This window comes from Colius striatus, chromosome 2, assembly GCF_028858725.1.
Source record: "Colius striatus isolate bColStr4 chromosome 2, bColStr4.1.hap1, whole genome shotgun sequence".
NCBI classification, from domain to species: domain Eukaryota; kingdom Metazoa; phylum Chordata; class Aves; order Coliiformes; family Coliidae; genus Colius; species Colius striatus.
This window is the reverse complement of record NC_084760.1, coordinates 1,234,137-1,256,224: the sequence shown is the minus strand read 5'-3', so window position 1 is coordinate 1,256,224 and position 22,088 is coordinate 1,234,137. Positions and strand designations below refer to the sequence as shown.

At 45.6% G+C, this 22,088-nt stretch overlaps 1 protein-coding gene across 5 annotated transcripts in view; it reads right to left on the bottom strand.

The window, feature by feature from the left end:
* Positions 1-9,217: 9,217 nt before the first annotated feature.
* HACE1 (HECT domain and ankyrin repeat containing E3 ubiquitin protein ligase 1) overlaps positions 9,218-22,088 on the bottom strand; it is a 47,122-nt gene continuing 34,251 nt past the window's right edge. For all 5 annotated transcript variants that reach the window (XM_061989967.1, XM_061989968.1, XM_061989971.1 and 2 more), the window contains 6 exons: positions 20,429-20,625; positions 15,597-15,728; positions 14,777-14,875; positions 14,458-14,528; positions 10,531-10,644; positions 9,218-10,098 (listed from right to left, as the gene is read on the bottom strand). In XM_061989967.1, coding sequence (XP_061845951.1) covers positions 9,996-10,098; positions 10,531-10,644; positions 14,458-14,528; positions 14,777-14,875; positions 15,597-15,728; positions 20,429-20,625 — 716 coding nt within the window. In that variant the 3' untranslated portion in view covers positions 9,218-9,995. The remainder of the gene's footprint in view (positions 10,099-10,530; positions 10,645-14,457; positions 14,529-14,776; positions 14,876-15,596; positions 15,729-20,428; positions 20,626-22,088) is intronic.

Genomic DNA, 22,088 nt, shown 5'->3' with positions numbered 1-22,088 from the left:
GGTGAACTCACATCAAACCAGCCACGACTGAGTAACAAAAAAGCTTGGTACTGGAGGCAAGACAGACAAGCAGGAATAAACCCTGCAGTCCAGCAGCACAAGATGTGGCCAAAGGTGCCTTTCTGTGAAAGAGGGCAAGGAAAAGATTTTCTTCAGGCTTTTCCACACATGTACAGAAGTAAAGAACACAGAGCCATGAGCTGTAAACATGTACAGAAGAACACAGAGCTATGAGCTGTAAACATGTACAGAAGAACACAGAGCTATGAGCTGTAGTTAAACATGTACAGAAGAACACAGAGCTATGAGCTGTAAACATGTACAGAAGAACACAGAGCTATGAGCTGTAGTTAAACATGTACAGAAGAACACAGAGCTATGAGCTGTAGTTAAACATGTACAGAAGAACACAGAGCTATGAGCTGTAAACATGTACAGAAGAACACAGAGCTATGAGCTGTAGTTAAACATGTACAGAAGTAAGGAACACAGAGCTATGAGCTGTAATTAACACACTGTCCTCTTGAGCAGTTTTAATCACAGCATTAATACAGCTGATGGAACACATAGCTTTACATTAAAGGGTACCACAGTTGCCCTTTTCCATGGATTCAGCCCATTTCTCTGGCAATGCTGTTAGCACAGACACAGCTAATCATCACCACATACACAGAAAGGTATCATCATGAATAGCAAAGACAAGTATGTGTGTCTGGTCTGAGACTGGTCCTAAAGCTGCCACAATCCAGTCAAAAGTAGATGGAGATTCTAATGATGCTAAAACAAATCTATTTCCACAGGGACACTGAGTCTAACTGGAGCAATGTCTACCTGAATGTAACCCAACTGGATTTTCCACCTTTATGTGCCAGTTGCCTCAGAGTAAGATCAGGAGAACGGCTCTTTGCTAGCAAGGAAGGCAAAATTCACACTTAGAACATATCTTTGACTTAAAAGCACACACACACACAATTTCCAAGACACGTGGGCAACAGAAGAAAGGTGCATCCTAAAAACATGCCACAGACCAAAAGCACAGATACGGTAATTAACCTGGATTTGTCCTGCCCAGAGTTTACATTTGGAGCTTAGAGGCACCTTTCAGTAGCTACACACAATGCTTTGCTTCATGGGCAGCAGCCTGTCTGTACAGAAGCCAGCCCCTCCTCATATGCAATCTAAGCCCTGCCCTTTCAGTAGAAGCTCAACTTGCTTTAGCACATGCTCCTGAGAAAATCTGCCTTAAGGCACAGGGGAAGACTCAAAACTCCGAGGCAGCAGAAGACTCATTCTGGGCTAGCATCAAATGTGAAAGAGAAAATGCACCATCATCACTGACCCTCCTCTAGACCTGCTGAGCCCAGCCAGTGCTCCCCATCTGCAGCAGCAGGCTGCAGCCTCCAGACCAGACAGGGACTCACAGAATCGTTATAGCTAGAAAAGACCTTGAAGATCATTGAGTCCAACCCCTCACCTCACCCTGCCAGGCTCATCACTAAACTAAACCATGTCCCTCAGCACCTCAGCTGTGTGTCTGTTGAACATCTCCAGGGATGGGGACTCCACCAGCTCCCTGGGCAGCCCCTTCCAACCCTCACAACCCTCAGGGTGAAAAAGTTCTTCCCAATGTCCAATCTAAACCTGCCCTGGTGCAACTTGAACCCATTTCCTTGGGTCCCATCATTCATTACTGGAGAGAAGGGACTGGCTCCCACCCCACTAGACTCCCCTTCAGGTAGTTGCAGAAAGTGATCATGTCTCCTCTCAGTGTCCTCCAGGCTGCACATCCCCAGCTCCCTCAGCCACTCCCCATCAAGACTTGTTCTCCAGACCCTTCACCAGCTTTGTTGCCTGTCTCTGGATCCTCTCCAGCACCTCACTGTCCTTCTTGTAGTGAGGGGCCCAGAACTGGACACAGCATTCAAGGTGCAGCCTCACCAGGGCCCAGTGCAGAGGGATAACGGACAGGGAAGAGCAAAAGATCACACCTTGAGGGCAGTTTTCCAACCTCCTTTCCAACAGCTGTTGTTGAAAACAGCCCTGTTATTCCATTTCCACTCAGGACACTCCTCACCTCTTCCCTGAAGATACTCTTCTCTCAGAAGTGCTTCTAACATTTATTTTCCCTTTTCTCTTCCCTGTCTTACACCTGAGGCATCACAAATCAGGAGTGAAGTGCAGGAGCTGTCTCTGGGCCATCTCACCCAGCCTAAGCTATGCTGGGATTTAGAGTCCCTGTAGTACAGTCCCTCTGTGAGGTGACATACACCTAAAAGCCATACTGCCATCACACCCACAAGCATCCATCCATCACTTTATTTCCACAAAGACAGTAAGTAGAAGAACGCTCATCCATGGGGTCAGCTAAATATGTCAGAATAAACTCCTCAGCACAGACAAGCCCGGGGTAGATGCTGGTGAATTCTTCACCCAGGTGCATGTAAACCAGCTCAAGTGTTCAGTTTTCTTTTTAATGCCACATAATTTGTAGGCCAAGGTGTTTTTACACCACTGGACAGCACTGGGGTTCAGTTTCCTTTTACTAGAGGTTATAAATTCGACTAGACAGCAACAATTGGCTTTTTAATCTAAGCAAAGTGATCTGTCAGAGGCAATCAGCAGAGCGAAGCCATCCCAGGAGAACCCGAATAATGCCGGTGAATCACTCGGCCCTGGATGAAGCTCAGGAGTTGAGCTCTTGGCACTGAATGCCACGAGCACTTACTGCAGCAGGTACATCCAGCTGCAAACAGCTGGCTCGGGGACACCAGCCTTCACGGTGCTTGTGCTCCTGCTGAGTGTCTGCACCTCTTGGCACTGATCACTGTAATCATACCAGCATGCCTGATTTTAAACACAGTTTCTCAGGGGAAAAGAAAATTAACCCCTTCAGGGATACTGTTTGCCACCCCTGGGCACACATTACATCCAGAGAAAACAGCCCAGAAAAGTCTGGGTGAGACACTGGAAGAGAAAGTTTAACAACATACAAGAGTCCATGACATGAGGGATCCAAAACGGATGGAAGACGCTGACTTCACAGGAGGCATTTCCACGGACCACTGCAGCCCTCCTGGGTTTATGTGGAGCTGTTTCTGGTAAGGGGCTGTAAAGATGACTCCTCCAAGAGCTGCTTGAAACTCTCCCATCTCCGGGCCAGACCCATTGCTGATGCTGAGCCAATGAGACACCTCCACCATCACTTTTTCAGCAGCAGCAGCCCAAAAAGGAGGGTTCTTCCTGTTCCTTTTTGCTTTCCTTCTTTGCCAGCTGGTGGTGGTGCAAGGAGAGTGAAGAGAGAGAGAAGCAACCATGCAGGCTCCAAGGTCAGTGAGGGAAGAGAGGAGGAGGAGGAGGTGTGCTGGAGCAGAGACCCCCTGCATGCTGTGGAGAGGAGCAGTGAAGCACAGACGTGTTTGCACTTGTAAAAGACTCAGAAGACGCCGTGTCCCGAGGGAGGGACCCTGTATGGGCAGAAACTGCAACCGTGGCAAAGAGCCCACGCCTGAGAGATTCACCAAGGACTGTGTGCTGTGGGAGGGACCCTGTATGGGCAGGAGCTGCAGCTGCTGGGAACAACCCACACCAGAGGAGTTTGTTAAGGACTGTGTCCCAGGGGAGGAACCCCGTGTTGGAGCAGGGGAAGAATGCCAGGAGTTGTCCTCATCTGAGCAGAGAGAAGCAGCAGAGCCCATCTGTGAGAGGGGGAGGAGGGGAGGAGGCAGAGATATCGGGAGCAGTGAGCTGGGCCCAGGAAGAAAGGAGGGATGGGGGAGGGAAATCTTTAAGTGCTGGCTGTAATTTTCTCATCATCCTGCTCCCTTTTTGCTTTTATTCCATTCTGGTTCTTGTAGAATAAACTTTCCTCCTTTCCTCTCTCAGTCGAGCACTGGAGTCTGTTTTGCCTGGAACTGTAACTGGCAGTGAGCCCTCCCTGCCCTTGTCTCCATCCACAACAACCTTGGTGATCTTTTTCCTCCCATTTGGCTGGGGCCTCTGCATCCTAATGAGGGTGGGGGTGGATGGGGGCACCGAGCGAGAGGCTGTCATGGTGCTGCTATGCTGGCTGGGCCAGACCATGGCAGTGGGTGCTTTGAGCCTGTCTGTGACACTTCAAATATACTGAGTACTTGAAAAATAACATGCCCCCACTACATTTTATGCCATGTATGGAAAGACAAGCAATAATGCCATTGCTTTAGACCCAAACCAAAGGTGCATAAGAAGTGAGTTACTAATTTATTACATTACAGAGTCACAGAGTGTTAAAGGTTGGAAGGGACCTGGAAAGCTCATCCAGTGCAACCCCCCAGCCAGAGCAGCACCACCTAGAGCAGGGCACACAGGGACTCGTTTGGATTGCATGCAGATTCTTGTAACTGAAACTAGAAAAACTGCTTTACACTCATAACCAGAAAATGCTCATCTACTGTACAGAGCTATTTTCAAGTGAGAGGAAGTCTGTCACCTTATCCCACGTTTCCTTGTGTGGTTTGATTCCCACTGCCTCTCAGCTACAGCTAGTCTCATAGAAATATATTAACTCTGTTATTGTCCTTAGAGACTGAAAAAAACCCTGTTGAATTGATAAGCATGTGTATAAAACATATATCACAGCCTCTAGTCTATCAGCTGTATGATTATCTGTAGTAAGTCTGGGTACAAACAGATGTTCTGGCCTGAAAAGCACTTATCTTTACAACTCCAGAATCCCCCAGGAAGTTTAATCCAGTTGATTTAAAGCTTTGGTTCTTAGCATCAGTTTAGTAGTCGGCCAATTTCACTTCTTAAGTGGGAAAATACTCTTCTATGGACAGGCTAAAAATACTCAGCAGCAAGAGCTGCATCTACAAACTACTGGTTTGCCCAGAATTTCGGCAGCCCAACTGAAAACTCAGCCACCATTTCAAAGGGAAGGTGAGGAAAACACCTGCAGAGCAAAGCCCCCAATGATAACACTAAAACTAAAAGCCTATTTGATTTAATCTATCCAAAAATCATCCAGTGAACAGCATTAATAGAGGAAAACACCCTGGTATGTAGCATTTTACTACAGCATTACTAATAATGTTGTCTATGTAAATGTATTACATATAACCAAAGCCTTTGGGGTTCATGGAATGCACACATGTAACATATATTGCTGCTTAAACTTCTACTGTCACATATTAGATATCATATAGCATGGAAACTATAGAGAAAAAAGAGACTAGCCTTCAAAATCCAAAAAGCTGTCCTGGGAAAACACCTTCTTGCCCTCCACTCTTCACCATCTGCACCACATTCCACAAGCTTCCTGGGGAGGTGAAAGGTGCTGAGCACAGATCACGATGCCCAACTGGTAAGGACAAGGCCACCCATTTCCTCTTATCACAGCTCATATATATCAGTTTGTCAATTAATGAGCTGGTTTTCTTCAGGCATTCTTTCCACCATGCAAGAAAAGCTGCCATGGAGATAGGCACCATCTTTGCTTCCCCACTTCTGCAAAGGGAACTCATCACTCACTGCCTGGATCAGAGGATGCTAGAACGGCTGTCAATAATATGCAACCTGATCTAGGTGACCCTGCTTCTGCAGGGGGTTGGACTGGATGATCTCTAGAGGTCCCTTCCAACCCTACCATTCTATGAATAAAGCAATATGTTCCATTTAATACTGCAGCTATCTGGCTTCCTAAAGTACCCACTCCAGACAAACCTTCTGTGAAGTGAGTGGCTCCTAGAAAACAACCTTGCATCAGAAGCGTTGGCAGGCACTGACCAGTGTAAGGCCCTGACACCATCACATTTCCTCTAGAAGCTATCCTGTCTTCTTTCTCTGCTCGTCTCTTGTTGATTAATCAAGAGATTTAAGGTTGACATCAATCATGAACCAACAACCTGTTTAATGTGCTGGCAGAGGGCACTGGAAGGAATGGAAAGAGGTCAGTGCCAGCAAAAGGCTTCCATGGCCTCAACATCAAGGGGTCTGTGTTGAGCGAGCAGAACTGCAAAGAAGTACTTTCCTTGAGTGAAAGATTGATCCATCCCACTCACAGAAGCAACAACAAGGGCTTGGTTCAATTCCTACACTCCTGGACTCCTGTGCAGCACCATGGAAGGGTTAGTGGAAAGTCACCTACACGTTGGGACTTGGAGGAACACTCATGGCATACTGCTGCTCTGTGTATTGTCAGGGACAAACAAGGGGGTTTATCAGTTTACTGAAAAGGTTTAGAAAAACAGGCTGAGCAATCTTCTCCCCCTTCCTTGATCTACACCCTGCACATCCAGCTCAGACGTCACGAGGAAAGCTGCCACCGCTGCTCAGGTCTGGAAGGGGAAAAGCAAAGCTCTTCCAAGGCACTACCGAGCTGAATCAAGCTCATTAGACCTTAAGAACAGTGCAAACCAACTCCAAGTACAGCTGTGAGTTTATACTCCTCCTCACACGCTTCTGAAGCAGAAGTGGTCCCAAGACTTTCTCCACTGCACACGCTGAAGTCTCCAAGCCCTTGGAAAATTCCAGCCAACCACCTTCTTTCTCCCTCTCATTCCATTTTCAGTCTTACTGACTATGGGACATACAGCAGAAGTCATTAAGCTGCATTTCACAGTTTATGGCTTTAATGGTTTTGCAACATTAGATGCACATTTTCAAGCATCAAAAGCCAGGCTTTGCCATCTAACATTTCATAAAGATAATAAAAGTTAATGAGCGCTCATGATCTATGATCTGACAAGATATCTGCTCTGTTCTTCCCGAGATAAAACACTTGCCCTGCCTTGCTCTGGCACAGTGGGAGAGAACAAATACAAACCAATTAATCATTCTAAACTATTAGCTATATGAAGTTACAGTTTCTCAACGGGCTTTTCATATCCTGTTGCTAATAGGGCACAGGTGTCCGAAAAACCACCTTTCGGTGCAGTAATCCAATCCTGCTGACTTCACATGGGCAACTCCAGCAGACAGGGCTGTTTAGTGTTTCATCAGGGGGAAAAAAAACCACCACCACGCTTCAAAACAAAGCAATAACAAGGTCAGTGGCACAGCAAGAGTCCAGTATCAAGAGCTCTGCTCCTATTTTCGATGTATTTCCATCATGCTTTGTTATTTCTAGAGGATTTGAAGAGGATTTCACCCTGGTCTGCTGCAGGGGTAGCACAAAAACACAAGAAACACTACAAGATAGATCACAGGGGATGTGACTAACATTGGCACACGGGAGGAAGGAGCAATTTAGGAACACCTTTTCAGCCTGTTGATACTTGTGTCACCCTCAGTATAATGCAAAGTGGAAAACAAGTACCTGATTCTCTTTCCCGTTCATTCAGCCTTGCAGTATGAAATGCTTTGGACACTGTGCAAGAGAATGCAAGATCTCAGGCTCCTGCAAAGTGAGGTATGTTAGAATGGTGAGAATGTTGCAGTGAAACAGAGTGTGTGACATGAAAAAGAAAGAAGAAAAATCACAGACTGCAGAGCAGTTAATGAACAACGGTATTTACAGTAAAACCCTGAGATAAAGACAAAAACCCAGTTTATATAGAGCAAACACACACATAACTGCAGACAAATACCCTGTATTGCTGAAACCACTGTCCTGCCATCCAATCCACCCTCAGAGGCACACACAGGTATCAGCTAGGGGACCAAGTGCTGCTCAACTGGGCAGAAAAGCCAAGGACTAGTGCTACCTGAAAGATCCAAGACAGCTGGGCTTTAGGGCTAAAACCCCCAGAGCCTCAACCATCTAACACGTCTAACCTAAGAGCTTCCCAGAGCACACCAGAGAGCAACAGCAGCTCTCTACTGACTGAAGCAACAGTCCCACCAGCTTCCACTACATTGTCCTGCTGGAAGAGTCTGCTGCTCCTGCTAACCAAAAGCAGTGTTCTCCTTAAGTGACAGTCACAAGCATTTCCTGACAGCTTCAACATTTGTGCACACACATGCACAGAGACAGAAGGGAGACAAAGCAAGTGAGCTATGCATAAAGTGTAGCCCACAGGAACATTACTGTGGCAGCACTGAATCTGATGGAACCATGGAATCACAGAACAGTCACAGAATCGTTATGGTTGGGAAAGACCTTGAAGACCCTCGAGTCCAACCCCTCACCTCTCCCTGCCAGGCTCATCACTAAACTAAACCATGTCCCTCAGCACCTCAGCTGTGTGTCTGTTGGACATCTCCAGGGATGGGGACTCCACCAGCTCCCTGAGCAGCCTGGGACAGTGTCTGACAACCTTCTCAGGGAAAAAGTTCTTCCTAATGTCCAATCTAAACCTGCCCTGGTGCAACTTGAGCCCATTTCCTCGTGTCCTATCATTCGTTACTGGAGAGATGAGACCAACCCCCACCTCACTACAACTCCCCTTCAGGTAGCTGTAGAGGGTGATCAGATTTATTCTCACATCCCCAGACAGATTGTGTATGTTTTAGATTAAAAACAAACTAAACCTAAAAAAGCAGCACCAAGTAAGCTGGCCAGAGAGACCAGCTGATGAACACAGGCTACATGTGTGTTAACACTGAACACATGAATGGATCAGTAAAAAAAAGCTTGTGCTGAGAACCTGGAGCTTAAAATTTGTGTGTCTGAGGGGTCTGCTATGCCTGAACTCGTTCTACTAACTCTTCTCTTCAGATCCTCCAGATCATTTAGGTCTTGCAGACATAATTAGGTGCTCATCCATTAACATTTGGTACACTTTTGGCTCACGTTTCCCTGTTGAGAGAGAATCCAGTCTGCACTCTCCAAAGCAAAAGCATGACAAGCAGGTCTGATGAGACTAATTTAACACAGCAACAAAAACCAGAAGAAAAACCCCACACGACTCAATCATCTACAACAGACACCCCACTCCTAGTCTGAACCAAAACAGTCATGCAGACCTACCCTAGGGTCTCTAAGCAAGCAGCTATGCAAACACATCATGGACCCCAGTAGTGTGCAGCTCCTTACCTGACACACACGCTGATGAGCCACTGTTGTGTGTTTTTACACATTGTTTGATACATTTTGATATGAGAACTATTACAGTCTTGTCAGTTAACAAGTTCCTTCCTTGTGCATTGGCTCATGCTCATCCACATACATTGCCAATGCCTCCTCCAACGCTGTTTCCATGGCAATTTATATGGTAGTAACAAGAACAAAAAGCCTGGGAGGAGGTGAGGAAAAAGCACAAGGCACCACCAGAGGCACAGGAAGCTGCCACACTCAGGCTCTGGTAAAAATATGAGCATTTAATAACAGCTTTGGAGCATACAATTATGTCAAGGAAAGAGGAAAGGCATTCAAACCAATGGGAATGTATCTTAAACAATGTTTACAAATGCCAAACTGCAGGTTGACTGCAGAGTCACAAATGCTTTAAATATTTAGTAGAATATAGTGTAAATTGGAATAGAAACCAGCCGCTCGCTTCACCCGTCTGCAGCGCCAACAGTCCAACCTTTACATCCCATATCCACCAGACACTCAAAAGTTATAAAATCTCCCGGTGCTGCGCAAAGAAATGGAAAATACATCAGCTCTGGCTTGCTGTACAGTGCCCCAGGGGAACCTTCTGCAGTGTTCTCTGCAAAAATAGATGGCGCTTTGGCAGGCAGCGAGGCACGAGGCCCGAGCCTGCCCGCTCACCGGACGGCATCCCAGCGCCAAGGAGCCAGAAACGCAAACGCCAGCCACCCACACCGCTGCACAAATCCCAAGTGGGCTGTGGAAAGAGGCTCTGGGGGTCAGACTGGAGTAACAGTGAGAAGGGTGTCCACTGATTTCCACGGAGACCTGCCACTCTCAGAAACGAACACACGGCGTACTGAGAGGTTTGTGGCTTGGACGACACGTGGTGGAGCAGAAGCTGATGATCCTGCACGAAGTCCAAAGACCAGCCCTGGCAATGGGCTGCAGCATCTAAGCTGCTTTTCTATTGGCAGCTTCCAAAACTGCTTGTGTGGCTGGGAATTGCGCTTCAGTAGCCAGGCGAGTTGTCCAGCCTTCCTCACGCCATGGTGTACCCATAGCTTCCACAGTGCAATGCCACGAGAAGCCTGTCCTTAAGGATTTCTTTACTGGGGTATTCAGGTAACTTGAGCATGTTGATGCTGAAAAGAAAAGACCACGTCACAGTTCCATCATCCAGAAAGCCAACGGTAAAGACTGAAAACCTGGAAGGTGTCATGTTCATGGAAGAAAACAAACCTGTGCTGCATCACAGTAACACTGAGCATTCCAACGTGTGCAGGGAGCTCAGGGGCTTCCCCACTTCAGTACATAGTAACACAACCCTTTAATTTGGATATTCCCTGATTGATCCCACTGCCTTTAGTTAAGCCAAACAAAGCAGTAAACAATGAGCAAACACAACATCATCTGGGTTAAACCCCACCATTTGCATCTTTGATAGCAAATACTCCCCAACCTGGCTAAATATTCCTGGCCTTTCAATGAGCATATCCATAAGAACTGCACTTTTAGCTGCAGCCTACATGAAAAAGCCCCATTTTTAAGCTATTCAAGGTGAGCAGTTACCATACCACGTGCTTGATGTCGGCAGAAGGTTTGCAGTGTACGGCACGGCAGCAATTGTGAAGTTCTGCAGTCCGCTGCCACCCATTATATGGGCAAAGCCACCATGAGGCACCCTGGAGCTGAGAAAATGCACACACACTACATCATTACAAGAACATTACAGGCCACAACATACAAACAACACATGAGGGGGGAGAGAGAGGGAGAGCGTGTGAGCGATGGGAATGTTCAGCCTGGAGGAAACGAGGCCCAAGGGAATCTAATCAGTGTATATAAATACCTGAAGGGAGGAACAGATGGGGTGGAGCACAAACCTGAAGATGGAGCACCCAGTGATGCTCAGTAACAGCACAGGAGGCAATGGGCACACATTGAAATCCAGGAAATTCAGTTTAAACATGGGAAAAGCTTTCCCCTGTGAAGTGGTCAAACACCAGAACAAATTGCCCAGGGAAGATGAAGGGTCAGCACCCCAAGATAGTCAAAACCTGACCAGATAATACCCTGAGCATCCAGCTTTAGTTGGCCCTCTTCTGGCCATGAGGTTGGACTAGACCATCTCCAGAGGACACTTGAACCTCAACTGCAGTGTGATTTTGTAGCCAGCAAAGAAAGAATCTGATCACACAAAATAAGCCTCCCACAAAACACATAAGAGCTGTTAAGAATCTTGGATTGCAGGGCCTTCCGTTAAAAACAATGCTCCCACACTCATAACAATCAAAGGGACTGTAAAAAGTCTGCAAGATTGGAAAAGAATGATGTTTGTGCTCACAGCAAACCACCCAGTAAAGGGGCTGCTGCCCTTACTGCAAGTGTCAGGAGCCAGGACAGAGCTCGCAGCAATGCCTCTTTAAACACACCTTTGAGAGCTGGTTATAGTGCCCAACACATCAATCCATCACCCAGCTCCACCTCAGCAATTGCATGCAGTTCCAGCACTACAGCAAGCGCCACGGAGGGAAGCCCTTACCTGCGGCATACGAGTTCTGACACACCAACGGGATTGTGCTCACAGACACCGTTCAGAACACAGACCTAACTGAAAACTCCTCAGCCTGCTGTTAGCTAAAAGAAAGTGCTGACAATCCAGCTTATTAACATGTTTTTCCTACGACAGATCAAGGCTCTACAGTACCATCAGGGCTTTGAGCACTTAAAACAGACACTTGTTACCTTATGCCTCCAAAAATGAGCTACCTTTCCAAGCAAAACACTGCCAGTGTAGTCAAGAAATCCTTCCAAATATGTGCAAGATCACAACGTGTTACCTCTCCTACTGCTTGTTCAAATAGCCTTCAGCAGGAGTAACACCACCATTTCATAGCCACTTCAACACTACCGAAATGTCGAAGGTTGCATCTGAATCCAAACTTTTTTACCCATTTTGTCCACTTAAGAGATTTTTGCCTACATTTACTTGAAGTGAAAACAGCACAGAAGAAATGCTTTAAGCCTGTTTCCTTATGTTTTGCTTTACTTTTGAAAGTAGTCACACATATCTATCACATTGAACAAATGCTGAATTTCCCTTAGAACAGCACGTAGCTTATCACCCAACAGAAAACTACAGTCCCCTAGGAAGTGAACCAGCAACCCTCATACCTGCAGAACAGACTTTATCATAACCTGCCAACACCTCCAGCTGTTAACTGAAAACTTGGTCATAAATACCACACAGATATGGGAGGGAAGGGGAAGGGGAAGGGGAAGGGGAAGGGGAAGGGGAAAGGGAAAGGGAAAGGGAAAGGGAAAGGGAAAGGGAAAGGGAAAGGGAAAGGGAAAGGGAAAGGGAAAGGGAAAGGGAAAGGGAAAGGGAAAGGGAAAGGGAAAGGGAAAGGGAAAGGACTGGCAATACTATCTCAAGCAGCTGTCAGCAGAGTAGAAGTAGGTGGTACACAAATAAACTTTCAGATCTCCAACATGAAGCACAAGAATATTTTGACCTCTTGATGATGCTAAGGCCTCCAAACACAAACTAACTGCTACTCAAATACTGCTCTTGACAACTACTTCCCTGCTAGGAGATGTCTCAAAACTGGTGCTAAGGATGAAGGCAATGGTATTTCCACTGAAACTACCAAAGCAAGACTTCATGACACTGAAAAGAAAGAGGTGTAAGAATGGAGGAAGAAGAAAAAAGGCAAAATTCAAGATCTGTTTAGGTATGAGAGAAACACTGAAGACAATCACAAATGCACTAAGGAAATGTGACACCAGAAAAAGATCACAGTTTGAAGTCAGGTGCACTTCCAGTGTAAAACTGTCCTTAAGATACTGGCCTGTACTGGACCACCTGGCATTTTAGCTCACAGACAACTCTGCATCTAAATCTTCCATGCCTAGAAACCAGGACTGTCTGGGGATTGCTGTGCAGAAATGCCAGCTGTGTACCACCACTGCAGGTAACTTCCAACAGTTACCTGTAATGGCATATGGAAAAATACACCCATGAAGAAAAACCTCACCCTGGGTTCCTACCAGCCAACACTGACACAAAATAAGCAACTGTTTTAAACAATCCCATCCCAGAGTTCTTAAAAGACAACCACACCAAAGATTTCTTTCCAACCAACAAGGAACGGGTAAGAACAAAGCAGGATGCAAGTTGTGACTAAAACAAACGGTGCTCAAGCATGTGTTAATCAGTCTGGTTGTTTACTTGATCAAAAGCATCCCAGAGAGTCCAGAAAGTTACCTCAAACACCGTGAAATGGACTGGCCCACTGAAAATGAAAGGCCAGGGGCTGGCGTGCAGCAGATGTGCAGGTGGCACTGCAGAAACCGTTTTTGCAGGGGACAACAAGGAAAGATTGATGTGCACGGGACTGACTTCTTAAACTGTCTGTGATCCCTATAGACAATGAAACTCATGACAAATCAAGTGCAACTAACAATGTGAAGGCTGTGCCACGTGACTATAGATCTGTGAGTGTGACATTCCTTGGTATAAAAGGCAACATTTGATGACCTTCATTTGGATTTTACCACTGCTCCACGGAAACGCTTATAAACAAAAGGTCACCCACTCCACTAATCCTACAACCATGAAGGGAACATACAATTAAGAAGATGGTGCAATCTCTTCCTGCCACATGAAAAAGACCTGGATGAGAGAGCTCACGTGCCACACATATATCCATGGGTCCACTTTGCAAAATGCCTCTACACACAAACTCAGCAAGTCACCCAGCTTATAGGGGTATTTCCTGCTCAAAGCCTCCCTCCACCGTCTCCAAACGATAAAGGAAATACAAGTGGCTTTCCCTCAAGAACAGATGGAATTTAGGACAGAAATCCTATCAAACGCAAGCACAGGTGACATTGGCAGGGGCTGCCCAGGGAGATGCTGGAGTCACTGTCCCTGGAGGGGTTTCAGAGCCGGGTGGATGTTGCACTGAGGGAAATGGGCTGGTGGTTGATAGGGCTGGGACAAAGCTGCACTCCATGAGCTTAAAGGGCTCTTCCAGCTGAAACCATTCTGTGATTCTGTCTTCATTGACACTCTGCACTAATGTCAAATTCAACTCAGCTTCAGGAGAAGGATGTTCTGTTTACTGAAGTGATACCTGGTTATCCCACATACTAAAGCCTGTATTGATTACTGGAGAAGCCAAGTGCCACATAAATATGCAACAGGAGGAAGAATATAATGCACAGTTAAATTCACTACTGTCGTGTTAAAAATTGCCTGGGACAGCAACAAAGGTCTCTTGCAAAGCAGTCAAGCACAATAAACATGCAATCAACCACTTAGCTGGCAGTGCAGGCAGCAAAAGTGTTAACACACTTTGCCTACTCTGATCAACGTACAGAACACCAAAGTGTGCAAACCAGCTTCTAGTTAGGTGACCTTGCATGGTAACCTGAAGTCTCTTGACTATTTCAGAGCATCCAGACAGTATCTTTGTTGTTACAGAAGAGTTTCTCACCTGCCAGTAACGAACTGTAACAGTAATACTCTCTCTTCCTGAGTTAGCTCTTCCACGACGTCCCAGAACCACTAAATGAAAAATAAGGTTGTATTTTCCATTAAATACTTGCAGCACTTGAGAAGATAAAGCTAAAACACTAAATGGAATATTGTCTGTTTGTTACTTAAATAATGGAAATTGCCACGTGAAATTCGTACATAAAGTCACTTAATGTAGGAACAAAACCTCCACCATTTCAGCCAAAATAAGCTTCCAACAACAAAAACACCCTTTTTGGGATTAAAATATAGTGGTCTACATGATAAAAAGCACTTACCTGAATAACTTGGTCTCCTCTCTCATAGCCACTGGTGTATTCGGTATTTTTTAACCAATCATTCACATCAATTTCGGGCATCCCAGACAACAAAAGCTCCTTCAGAGGAAGCACACAGATTGGGATTAGTCCTCCTGACCAACCATGAATATCAAGTGTTTTTGCTATTATAAAAAGTGATACTTTGAGAAGTATAAACACTACAGTGCTGTTTCTGTTCAGCTGCAACCTTAGAGAACCTGTAGCTCATTCTAATAGGAAGATTCTTTAATTCAGGTAACTTTGTGTTTAAATCTGTTTGATTTAAAGCACACAACATCAAGAGAGAAATTACAGACAAAGAACCTAAAGAAAAAAAAGCTCTGAGTTTTGTCTTGAGGCAAAACCTGAGGTGTGTTGGTTACAGAAGGTAAAACCACCACCAAAAATGTACTGGAATTTGATTCCGGGACCCAGAAAAAGACAACAGACAGCAGCCCCTTACTTTTAAAGGGCTTCTGTCCTCCTGAAAGCAAACACAGGAAGGCTGAAAAGCCACAATATCCTGATTCTAATTTGAAATTACAATCTGAGGCATTTATCAGTGGCATTTGAAGTTATCACATCCCAGGAAAACAGTCTTTCCAAGTAATTAGGATAAGCAGTAAAATACACATACTGAGATCCCCACTGACAGATACAGATACCCTGGAAGCAAAGACCGAAGTGAAAGGCACAAAATGTTTATTTTGTGGGTACTGAGCTTCACTTCTACATCATTACACCACTGATGCTGTTTGCTGAACAAAGTGTTTTTAGAAGCAAAGTCGTTTCTGCTTACCAGTTCATATTCATCAAAAAGCTGGATCAAAGAGGGTGGAATGAACATATGGAAGCCTTGTAAAAAGGCATTTATCTGAGGCTGAATGGCCCTTGTCATTCTAAGCTCTGTGACAAGCTGGACATACTCAGCCTGCAATGCAGAAAACAACATTAAGATATAGAAATGGCAAAAGCACACCGTGCTGGTGCAGACTCACACACACAAACACGGTCCTCAGCACACCACTGATGTCATCTACTGCCATATGTTTAAAGAGTCATTACGTACTTGTCACGTAAGGAAGCAACCCAAAACAATTCAGAAGACCCCTCAGAGTTCAGAGCCCCTTCTGCTCGCCCCCTTTCCTTCCTCCTGAAGGGAATTCGATTCCCAAACTAAGTTGTAACACAAACCAGTCAAAAACCAGGGACTCGTAGAGCAGGAGTGTTAATGAAGGTTTGTCATGCCTGCATCTAACACAGCCACCCTTGTGCTCTTTTAAAGACACAAAACAAGGCAGTGCTTGTAGAGAAAAACACTCTTCTCAAGCAGCTTGACATAAGTCAGGGAAAAAGGGTAAATTCCTGAAGGCACACTCAGAGACAGAAAAGCCTTCTTGCCTTCCATCTCTGGAAGTCTAACAGCAGACCTTACCTGCCTCTGCAAGCTATCTTATCTGGATAACAATTGCAATTCTAAACCCAGAAAGTCAATTTCCAGTATCTCAGCAGTCTTTAGCAAGCAAAAAAAAAAACCCAGAAAAGCATTTGTGTCCTAAGCATGGGAACAGACAACATGCCAGTCTGCACGCTTCACAAGTCCGTGGGCTCCGTGCCCTTGAAAAGACGCCAGTTAGAGAAGGAATCCACCAGAACTCTGTGCTGAACACACAAACAGCCTTGGGGGCAGTTAATGGAGGAAGGTGTTTAACAGACACAGGCAAAAGTGCCTACGTCGAAGCTCTATGAACACGTTTTACCTACCAAACTACACAGAACTCAGAGTTTAGCTGGAGAAAAGAGATTCCCACTTGAGCAAAAACCGTATTCCCAGGTTATTTAAAGCACCAGCTTCAGAGCAATGCTTTGACTTCCCAAGCATGGCTTTTAGTGATGGAATCACGACATGTATCCCACCTCAACTATCACCTTCCTTCAGTACTATAACCTCCCAAAAACACTGCCTGCAGTTTTCATTTTAAAGTACATTAACCTAAGCTTTCCTGTTCTGAACCTGCACAAAAGCAACCAAGCATTCCTTCTTGCCTCCCTTTCAGACGAGCAGAACACGTTTGAAAGCAGAAGGCTCTTCCATGGCAGCTCCTGACATTCAGACAAACACAGAGGGGCTGTCATTTGCTTTGCACTTGGAAGATATCTCTAAATGCAGTACCACCATTTTATCAGAGAAGACACCTAATTTGTGAATTGAAGCTCTGAGGAAGAGGAACATCACCTAATCATATCTGCAAGAGAAGAGCTGTCACCTCCCTACGCTGCTCCTACTCATGGTGCAAGTGAGGACACTTCTCTCTAAGGAATTAGAGGGGCAGGCAAAGGAGATGAACTGCACCAGACAGAAGTCAGCCTCTGTGAACCCATTTTATGAGCTCCAGGAAGAAATCAGAAACTTTAGCAACGTGGGGATCAGAAGCAGCGGTAACACTGGTCTTCAGTGGTCAGAAACACTTGGTTTCCATCTCTTAAGTTGCTCTTACACAAATTACTCAGAAAACAAAGGTCTAGAAAGTCAAAAATGTTCTTTTCAGACAATCCATTAGGAAAAGAAAAGATGAAGACTTCCTTTCTGCATTACAAAACACACTACATTGGACACTGTTAGGAAGGAAAGCAGTTGTTGTGCTTTAGATGCAACAAGAAATGTTTTAAACAGCCTGCAACAGCTGAGCACTGGCACATACTGAAAGACTAGCACCATGGAATTTACATCATGTATGCCAGTAAAAAAACCTGGGCAATTTGTTTGTCTCTGTTAAACTTAGTTTACATTTTATTCCCTCTCAGAAGCCTTAGAAGCACACTGCAAACCAGAAATATCTGCCTCATTTCAGATCTACACATGCATTCTCACATGGAGCACAAAAGGTGCAATCCAGCCTCCTCTGAAGAGGGCAGATCTGACTGAACATGTGAGACAGGCATCAAAGGTGATGACAAAGTGTAGTTTGGGTGAGGGGTTGTTCTGTATCTTCCCTTGAGGTCAATGAAGCAGAAATCACGCTTCCATGGTTGCGTGACCCCGTAACGCTGTGAGACAGGGGCCAATGTTCATTATGATGTTCAGATTCGGAGAGCAGCTCCATTGCAAAGCTGTTTGAGAGAACACATGTAGCTTTCCAATGCTAAATAACACAGCTCACAGACAAGCAAGTCCTGGGAGGACAGAGGAAGCTGAAGGGCTGCGGAGGCTTGCACCCTTTTAAGGCAGCACAGCCACATTTTGCTTAGCTTTCATTTAACTGCTTTTTTCTAAAAAGAAAGCAGAAAGCTACAAACACACACACAGCAAAGAATGAAGAGACAGGCACAGCATGGACACTGGACAAAGCCCGACTTTGCCCTTTGAAGTCTCATTACCATGACAAAAGCCGGCTGAACCACTAGTGAACTGATGCTGCAGCTGGCTCTGCCTCCAGTCGCTACACTGGGATATGTGTATGGCTGGTTCCACAGCCATTCACCTCTTACACTGCCCCTCCTGCAAAGAAAACAACACTTCATACACAGCTGTTACTACTGCTCCTCAATGGGGCACTGACTCATTTTGGTTTTCAGTAAGAGGGAGGTGGGCTGTTTGGGTGGCTTCTGTGGGCTTGCTTTTTGGCATTTCAGGTGGGTTTGTTGGCTTGGGGTTGTTTTTTAAAGGAATAAAGATTCACTCAATTTCCATTTTAGAAGTGCTGTCCTTCAGACAGGTAATCACCAGTGTGCATGCACAGCAAATTCCTTCAGCAGATGGGTTTCCTGCTCCCAGCAGATGAGTTCTAAGCAGCAATCTTTTATTCCTCAGGTAAAGGTGGAAAAAGGGAAATATGCCTTTTGCAGGGGAAAAAAGAGATGTTTTGTAAAGTAGAGCAGACACTTTCCTGTTCAACTTGTTAGAATTGCTAAGCTGAAATATACTGCAAAATGTTAAAGGAACGGGGAAAAACAATCCCCAAACGACAGGCAAACACAGATCTACAGCTTGGCTCAGCACTGTGACATCAGTGACTGTGCCACCTTGCAGATGCTTGCTGCATTCACATCCTGCAGCTTCGCATTAAAAGAAGTCAATTAATACCAAGTTTCAAGGCTGCCACAACAGCCATCTGTATCTCATCACCTTTCCAACAAGGGCTGCCTAAGCTCTGGTCCCCTCCTGCCACAGCTGAGGAAGGCTGATGGGCTACAATGGATGCATCTGTCCAACCACACTTTGTAAGCCCATGCCCCAAGACAGACGTTAACAGAGCAATTTAAGCTGCTCATGACTGAGGGTGCCCTCACGTGGGCAACCTCCTAACCTCATGCTGGCTGAGAGCAGGATTTAAATACTTGTAACACAGCCACAGTTTAGATCAAGTACGTGTATTTTATATATTGAGAAGCTACAGCAGCCCAGAAACAAGAATCAACACCCTTGCTTTGTCTCTTAGGTAACAAAGACATTAGCCATCCCCTGCTTTCACAGCGAGACTTGTTTTACCATCCCTGTTCTTTCACGACTGGCTATACTGCAGGAGACAGTGCAGAATCGGGTTAATAGTATGCATTCCTTCTACTGGAATGACACTGTGCCTTACTGAAACCGAGGAGGGGGAGCACAAGAATGCAGAGCCGACTGCTCCCCCATCAGCTGGAACTGCCAGAACAAACGCTGACACCAAGTGGCCACTGGCCAAAACAGCAGCTGTGTGAAAGGGATGCTGTGTGTGTGGAGCCAGTCAGGCTTGCTCAACACCAACGACAACCAAAACACTCAGCAGACACAAGGATGAAAACAGCCCATGATACATAAAAAAGCTGCATGTCTGCTTGTGACACCCCTGCAGTTACTCAAAGCCATCTGGCAGGTAAGTGCAGAGCTCAAATTAGACTGATGTCTATCCGAATTTCTAGATGAATTTCAAAAGCTGCTGCGTTTTGCCACGTTTGATGTTGAATCAGAGAACTCAGGGACCTTCCAAGCTGTTGCTGAAGTAAAGTTCAAAGGTACATTATCTCCACACACATGGAGTGACCTGAAAATGGCTGAAAAGGCTTCCTGCAGCCTTTTGCTCTGTCAACTATCTGTGTTTTAACTGTAGAGCAATCCAGAGCCACTGACTGCCCGAGCAGGCAGCACACTGGGCAACATTACCTACAATTATTACTTTTAGCAACTTCTGCTCTTCTACCTCCCTGGTGGATATGGATCCATCATTTCAGGAATATTTGCAAGGCTTAAAATAAACCTTGGAGAGACTTTGGAGACTCGCCAAGGAGACTCTTCAAGACTCACCTGGACATGTTCCTATGTGACCTGATCTAGGTGACCCTGCTTCTGCAGGGGGGTTGGACTGGATGATCTCTGAAGATCCCTTCCAACCCTACCATTCTGTGATTCTATGAAACCTTTCCTTCAAAAAGCTCAATCAGACAGAACCTCAAACCCAAAAGGCTTCTGGACATTTTAATCAGTACAATTTCTGCAACAAGTTCAGCTAGAAAATAGGAGAAGAGTACTGGCAACTCTTATTTGTGTATACACTTCATAACAGGTTATGCTCTTATCCTTCCAGTTATTCAGAAAGACAGTCCAGCTGCTTTTCCTACACCATCCACTTCCTAACAAACCTGTACACTCACCTTGTTTTCCTGTGTGACGAGTATACTCGCACCCCCTGGCTTCAGTGGCACTTCTTCCATTGCTCCAAACACATCAGTCTCGACAGAGAAAGTCAGCTCTAAACCCAGGTCACTGATGTCGTTATCCAAAATCCACTGCAGGTTCTTTGCATACTCTGGATCAATAGATGCCACATCCTGGTAATTTACAGGTATGCCTAGAAAAAAACAGAAAGAGACAAACCCCCTCAATTAAACAGGGTAAGGCAAAGAGGGTTCCAGCTGAATCTGTGGTAGAAGGTTGCCCTCTAGAGAGAAACCACAATAATGCAGTGAGTAGGAAACAGGATTCACGGTGAGTACTCTGCAGCAGAACTGTACTCCATCCATTTCAAAAGCATTACAGAAGCAGGTCTCCTCCGTAGGCTCTTCTTCCCAGGGAAGCAAACAGCACACCACTTGAGGAACAATTTCACACTTTCAGCTCACTAATGGATTTTGGTAAAAGCATCTAAGCATACAGAGCCCACAGTGTTAAGTATCTCCTTAAAAAACCCCAATCTTAAAACTTCCCAACAGAACACTCAGAAACCCAATTATCATATTTTTCTTTTCCCCCAGAAAATGACTTAGAACTTGTGGGGACAAGCTTCAGTGCTTAGGAAACTCCTCTGCTCTTCAGTTCTCTTCTTTTTCATCAAGTGTGCTGTGAGACCTATTGAAAAGAAGTTATTTACAGGAATTTTACCTTTCCAGACTGAACTTCCAAGTCATTTGGAAGCAGTAAGAGGACTGCTACAGGTTTGACTTTTATCCAAGTATAGGAACTGCCCACCTACAGCTGTTTTGCAGACACAGAAATCAAAATTGAGCAAACATGCCAAGAGATCTGCTCTCTTCACTACTCAAGAAAGTAAACCTCAATTGCTTTAACTTTGAACTCTACTGAGACAGAAAAACAGCTGGGAAAAGGGGAAGGGGCTGAGGGTGTGCACTGTGAAGTGTCACAAGGGAAGTTGTAGCAAGGTGGGGTGGGTCTGTTCTCCCCAGTAACAAGCAATAGACCAGAAGGAAACGGCCTCAAGTTGCAGCAGGGGAGGTTCAGGCTGGATGTGAGCAGGAATTTCTTTGCTGACAGCGCTGTCAGGCATTGGAAGGGGCTGCCCAGGGAGGTGCTGGAGCCACCATCCCTGGAGGGGTGTCAGAGTGGTGGGTGTTGCCCTGAGAGAAATGGTCTAGTGGCTGATAGGGCTGGGACAGAGGCTGCACTCCATGAGCTTAAAGGGCTCTTCCAGCTGAAACCATTCTGTGATTCCAAGGCTGCCCAGCAGCAGAAGCCCCTGCATGCTATGGACTGCAGCAGCAGTACCCCAGAGACTAACACATAATTCCAAGGTTAGCAGCCAGTGCAGATGTGTAACAAGTGCTACAGCTTCCCTGGAAGAGCTGACTAGTGCTGCAATGGTGTCTGCACAAGCTGTAAGGTGCTGTTTTTCTAACAAAACCAAGCCACACTGGAGTTTAAAGGAGTGACAGATAACTTACTGATGAATTTTCACTGTCATCTCTCTCAGCAAAGGAGAAAACCTACCAGCTGTCTAGCAGTTTCCAGAGGACTTCCACTTCTGCCACCTAGTAAGCATGTGTGCATTTCACATGTGAACTGTGCACATAATGATGT